Here is a 6,000-nt window from a genome sequence, read left to right on the forward strand (position 1 = left end):
CATCATTAACTCAGATTAATACTCCTACTCATGTTATTCCTCCTTGAGTCCAAGGTTCTGTATCCCGTACTATATCGGTATTGACAATTCGATTAACTTCGGTACCTTATATTTTTAATTTCGTTTTGACGTAAACACCGGTCGATATCGGACAATACCAGATTATATATAATTTTTTTTCTTAATACCGGTCAAATTCGAACGATATCTACGTATCATGACACAATATCCATGAAATATCTAACAAATTGATTTCTTTCCGAAAAGATTGCAGAGAGTAATTAATTTTAGGGTTTCAATATGTAATTATTCCTACTCCAATCCCGAGCTTCATTACTAGAATCCCGCTGTAATATTATCCAGCAAGATCTTCAATCGAACCATCAATGCGACTCCTTTTCTCTCTCTTCCTTCTCTCCGCGTCTCCCTCTCCGCCATCAATTCAAATTCGCCGTCATTCGTTCTGATATTGGTCGAAGGTACGAGTTTCTGATCAGGGTTTTTCTTATTTTCTGTTATATTATCTTAATTACAAACACCCCCCCCCCCCTTTCTTGCGTTTGTCAATCTTGATAAATGTACTTGTTTTGAGTTATTTTCAAGGTGGAATTTTTCTGTTCTATTCAAAATTTAAGTGAAAAGGAAACGTTTTTCTGTTCTGCTAAAAAAAAGATAGAATTTTTGGATTGGGGTTGTTCAAAAGGTATTGAATATGGGTCTAGGTTAGGGTTTTGACGATATTATCAAGCAGATACTGATTATGGCCGGTGTTTTTTAACCATGGAGATGTTTGTGTTTTGAGTTGGTTTAAGTGGAGATTCTGGGTATTGTTGTCCAAAAAAGGGATTGTATTGGGCGTTTGGTTGGGGTTTTGTGGATATGATTAAGCAGATACTTGGTAAGCTTCCTCGAAAGCAGTCATCAAAATCATCCCAAAATGGTATAAGCAATAACGGTGGGGATTCGATTCTTAAGTCATCAAATTTGAATTCTGTTGGAATTGGTGTTAACGGTAGCTCGAAAGGCGCTCCGGCTTCTGGGAAAGCTTCAAATTTTGGTCAAAATGGGACAACTAAACCGAATCAGGCAAAGAAATCCAGTTCCCTTGATTCCCAAGTGGGTCCGGCGTTGAATCCGGCCACGTACGAGGCATTGCCTAGTTTCCGTGATGTGCCTAGCTCGGAAAAGCCCAATCTTTTCATTAAGAAGTTGAGAATGTGCTGTCTTGTGTTTGATTTTAGTGACCCATCAAAGAATCTCAAAGAGAAGGATGTAAAGCGACAGACATTGCTTGAGCTTGTCGATTATATCTCCTCTGTAACTTCAAAATTCAATGAGGTTACAATGCAGGAAATTACAAAAATGGTAGCTGCCAATTTATTCAGAACTTTGCCATCTTCTAATCATGAAAGCAAGCTGGATATGTATGATGTGGAGGAGGACGAACCCAATATGGAACCATCGTGGCCTCATGTTCAGATAGTGTATGAATTTCTACTCAGATTTGTGGCTTCGTCTGAGACAGATGCCAAGCTTGCCAAAAGATACATGGATCACTCATTTGTGTTGCGATTCCTTGACCTATTTGAATCTGAGGATCAAAGAGAGAGGGAGTACTTGAAGACAATCCTTCACCGCATTTATGGGAAGTTTATGGTGCATCGTCCATTTATTAGGAAAGCCATCAACAATATCTTCTACCGTTTTATTTTTGAGACGGAAAAGCACAATGGGATAGCAGAATTGCTTGAGATCTTGGGCAGCATAATTAATGGGTTTGCATTGCCTTTAAAGGAAGAGCACAAGCTTTTCCTTGTCCGGGCTTTGATTCCACTTCACAAGCCTAAGTGTGTGGCCATGTATCATCAGCAGCTTTCATATTGTATCACTCAGTTCGTGGAGAAGGACTTGAAGCTAGTGGACATTGTAATACGCGGTCTTTTGAAGTATTGGCCCATAACTAGCAGTTCAAAAGAGGTGATGTTCCTCGGTGAGTTGGAAGAAGTTCTAGAAGCCACCCAGGCTGCGGAATTTCAGCGCTGCATGGTTCCTCTTTTCAGTCAGATTGGACGCTGCCTCAGCAGCTCACATTTTCAGGTACTGATTTTGACTTTTATGTAGCAAAATTGATGCTTGCTATTTTTCATTTTTCTTTTCTAGTTGTAGCCTGTAGGTGCTATATTCCTCTTGATTGACCCTTTATTTATTTTTATTTTTTTGGATTCATGGAGTTTTGGAATCTTCATAGCTAGGAATTCCTCTAATAAGCTGCGTTGTTTTTCACTCTTTTACTTGAAAAGGCCCATGCCTGTTGCTTTTTGCAACATATCCTGTGGCATGATTATGGTGATTGTGCTATTTAATGCAAGAGATGCGTAGTATCCAACTCCACTTTCGAACTTGGGAAAAGATGCTAATGCTCATATAATAATTTGAGCTAAGGGTTTGCTGATATGGTTCTACTTCCTGTAAACAATTTAGCTTCTAAGCTTCTAGCCCAATTCATATTGATGACAAGTTGGCATACTTCCTTATATGTACAGTGAATGCATATTTAATGTGGGTGGGGTATTCTGGACAAAGATATATGACTATAGGAGCAACATGACATGATACCTGCATCCCATGAATATGTTTCTAGTGATGTGAGGATGTTTTTTAGGCAATTTTTATATGCTTTCACTCTCGTGAAGCCCTCAATGTTACATAAACAGTATCAGCCCTAGAAGATGGGGTAAAGATTGAAAAAGGTAACGTGGAAGAGCTTTGACCTGCCTCTCTCAGTCTCCTTATCGTTTTTATTTTATTTTCTGATTGGATATCTATTTCTCTAGTTATATAGAGAGGGTTGAATTCGGCATCCGTCCTTGGCCTTGCTCTCTTATATTTTCTTCTCTCTCTTCCTCCACGATGTCTCTCGCACATGTGGCAAAGAATCAGCATATCCTTTCCTATCCAAGTGGCTGCTGAAATTCTTCCCAGAGATACATTCCGTTGGCATATAAGTTTTGAGTTGAATATCCAGCAAAGAGATCAATGAATATTACGGCTTTTCAGTATTGAAGGGTCACTAAGTTGTAAGCTAAATTTTCTCCGACAAGAGGTGGTTTTTTTTTTTTCTGAACAGAAAAAGAGGAGGTTAATGCACCACCGCGATAAGGAAATCAGGATAAGATGATCATGTGGACGCACCTTGTCAGTATTATTAGGTGCCTCAGTGGTGTTAGAATAAATTTGAAGCTTTTTTTTGTTACCTTATGGGGTAGGATGAGTTTTACCCAATCTTTGTTTGCTTTTATTTTGGGTATTGAGAAGCTATTGATCGGCTTTATCTCGCCTTCCACCCGAATTTTATTCGCATTTTAACCCTTTCGTTTCCATGAATTGTGTCGGTTTCGTTTATTCAGCAACTACCCACAAGTTCACATCCTGCTGCAAAAGTTGCTTCATCAAATGCTGAAGACAATACTATGTTCACAAAATAAAAGCAATAGTTCTACGACTGGTTAGGCCCGTTCGTCAGGACTCCTGCATCTCACTATGAGGTCAGGAGTTCGAATCTCCCCACCTACGTGTGAGTGTTATTCTCCTTGTATTTGTTGGGATTATTTCTCCCCTCAATGGGGCTATTAGTTGGGTTGGGCTTATAGTGATTGTGGACTTATTTCCAGTTTGATGTAATTCTGATAGTTGTATTTGCCTACCGCTTGTAATAATAATAAAAAAAGTAAATCCAGCACCATATCTGCACATTTAGTCGGTTCTTCCTTTGGTACAAATTTTCAAATTTTCCCAAGTCACACACCCCACATATTTAGTGGACTCTGTTGATGCCAGTTTCCTTTGAGGTTTAGTTGCTGTGTTTCTGTGTAAATGTCCATGCTTACTGTTCCTTTGGGACCTGCACTTTCTGGAATATGTTTCCTTGGATTTGGTAGCCATCTCTCTTTGGAGATGGGACTTCTCACTTCTCTCCTACCAATTCAATTTACCTATAGATATTGGAATTTTATTTGGGTTATGTTTTAAGTATTGTCTGGTGCATGTCAATAGCGTGCAGTGGCTATCTCAAATGAGGGAGTCCTTATTTTAGTTAAAATGCGGACCTCCTCATTTCTCCCATTTTCCGATCGAATTTCGATGATCCGAGCCGCTCAATGTGTTCAGAACGTGATTTTAAAGGTACCCGTGAGAAATCGGCAAAAAAAAAGACCAGAAAGGGCTTCATCCGAGCAGTTTTTGTTTGAACCGTTCGATAAAAAACAAACAAAAACTGCTCGGATGAAGCCCTTCCCGGTCATTTTTTTTGCTGATTTCTCGCAGGTACCCTTAAAATCACGTCCTGAACACATTGAGTGGCTCGGATCATCGAAATTCAATCGGGAAAGGGAGGTCCGCATTTTATTAAAATGAGGTGGTCCTTACGGGAGACGGACTGTATATATATATTTATATTCACTTTGGTATGTAGTGCTTATTTTCATCTTCCTTTGGCTGGAGGTTGAACTACTTATAGTCTGAGACCACAGGACAAACATGGAAGCTGGGAAAGGTGAGTTACTCGAATGGTTTTGGTGTGAGGCTTTACCCCCCCCAACAGATGTTGTGATTGTGTATTCTTTGTTTTTGAATTAGTTGGGTTTTGGTCGCCTCTAGGATTTATGATATTGTCATGCGGAAAGTAACCAAAGCTGCTTGATAGCTGTCCTTGTCATGACTCATGACTCGATTAATTTTTTTTTTGTCATGACTTTTTATTATGTGTGTTTTATGAAGTTTTTGCTGTGGACCCATGTTGCCAATAATCAGTAAGTTTCAAAAGTCAACCTAATTCTGCCCCAAGTAATTCTGCTCATGGTGGATGTTTTGCCATTTGCAAGCATTAGGAAGACTAGAAAGTAGAAACAATTGTATAGGTAACAGTTGCCATATTGATATAATGGCATGTCAAATGTTGTAATATAACAGCCAAATGGAAGGGATTGTTACTGATGGATTTTTGTTATCTGACTCAAATTGGTTGTTACTCCCTTTTCCTGCAAACAAATCAAGATTACTTTGAATAGTGCATCATGTATATCCAACTCAAATCCTTGTGGATTTTGTTCTCTCCTATGTGTATCTCGAATATGATTTATGCATTTCTTGCACCTCATAAGGTAGCTGTTTTCATTTTGGCAGGTGGCTGAACGTGCGTTGTTCCTCTGGAACAACGATCACATTAGGAATCTGATCACAGACAACCGCAACGTGATACTGCCCATAATTTTCCCGGCCTTAGAGAGAAATATGCAAAGCCACTGGAACCAAGCTGTCCAGAGCCTGACGCTTAACATCAGGAAGATATTTTCAGATGCCGACCAATCACTTTTTGACGAGTGCCTAGTTAGATTCCGAGAAGATGAAACCAAGGAGAAAGAGGCTCGGGAGAAGCGAGAATCAATCTGGAAGCGACTGGAAGATGTGGCAGCCTCCAATGCTGTAAGCAACGAGGCAGTGCTTGTTGCTAAGTTTGTCTCCTCTGTTTCCATCGCTACCACCACTAGCCCACGAAAATCTAAGGGCATTTAGAGCAGCAGGGCATCCAAAATTGTGGAAATGACCCTGTATGAAGTATCTATGAAGTATGAACCCCAAAGGTTCTTTTTTGTGCAATGAAGAGCGATGAAGCTCAGGGGTTTGGTGTGTAGTGTTCTTCAGGGCAAATTTGCAAGCTTTTTGTGAAGATGGGCTGTGTGCATATCGAGGCTGGCTCCTTTTATCCCTTTTTTTACCTCGGGGTCGGCTTATTTCTTATTTTTCCTTGTTAGCCATGCAAGTGTAAGTGTGTGTATCATAAGTAATCTGGTTTATTATGGAGGTAGCATTTTTTCGAACATCCTACCCAATAACTTCTTCTTCCTCTTCTTTCTTTTTCCTGGTGGTAAAGCAAAGAGACTGCTTCCATGTTTGCTTAATTCTCGGCTTTTGGTCGTTATTATGCCAATCAAATTGTATAAA

The 6,000-nt window shown here is 39.7% G+C and overlaps 1 protein-coding gene across 2 annotated transcripts; it reads left to right on the forward strand.

Annotated features, from left to right (window-relative positions):
- The first annotated feature begins 189 nt into the window (after positions 1-189).
- Positions 190-6,000, forward strand: LOC131323022 (serine/threonine protein phosphatase 2A 59 kDa regulatory subunit B' gamma isoform-like). Of its 2 annotated transcripts, none has more exons than XM_058354638.1 (3): positions 190-479; positions 604-2,097; positions 5,182-6,000. In XM_058354638.1, the coding sequence occupies exons 2-3, from the start codon at positions 880-882 to the stop codon at positions 5,569-5,571; spliced, it is 1,608 nt and encodes a 535-aa protein (XP_058210621.1). In that variant the 5' UTR covers positions 190-479; positions 604-879; the 3' UTR covers positions 5,572-6,000. The 2 variants fall into 2 exon arrangements, with proteins under 2 accessions (XP_058210621.1, XP_058210620.1); XM_058354637.1 differs by having other exon boundaries at positions 787-2,097.

The sequence above is a fragment of the Rhododendron vialii genome, chromosome 4a, assembly GCF_030253575.1.
Source record: "Rhododendron vialii isolate Sample 1 chromosome 4a, ASM3025357v1".
NCBI classification, from domain to species: domain Eukaryota; kingdom Viridiplantae; phylum Streptophyta; class Magnoliopsida; order Ericales; family Ericaceae; genus Rhododendron; species Rhododendron vialii.

What these genes read in the sequence shown, in the direction of transcription:
- LOC131323022 (XM_058354638.1), top strand. Translation starts at nt 880, where the DNA reads ATGATTAAGCAGATACTTGGTAAGCTTCCTCGAAAGCAGTCATCAAAA. An exon ending in TCAGCAGCTCACATTTTCAG is followed by an intron (nt 2,098 to 5,181) that starts GTACTGATTTTG and finishes TCATTTTGGCAG; the next exon opens with GTGGCTGAACGTGCGTTGTT.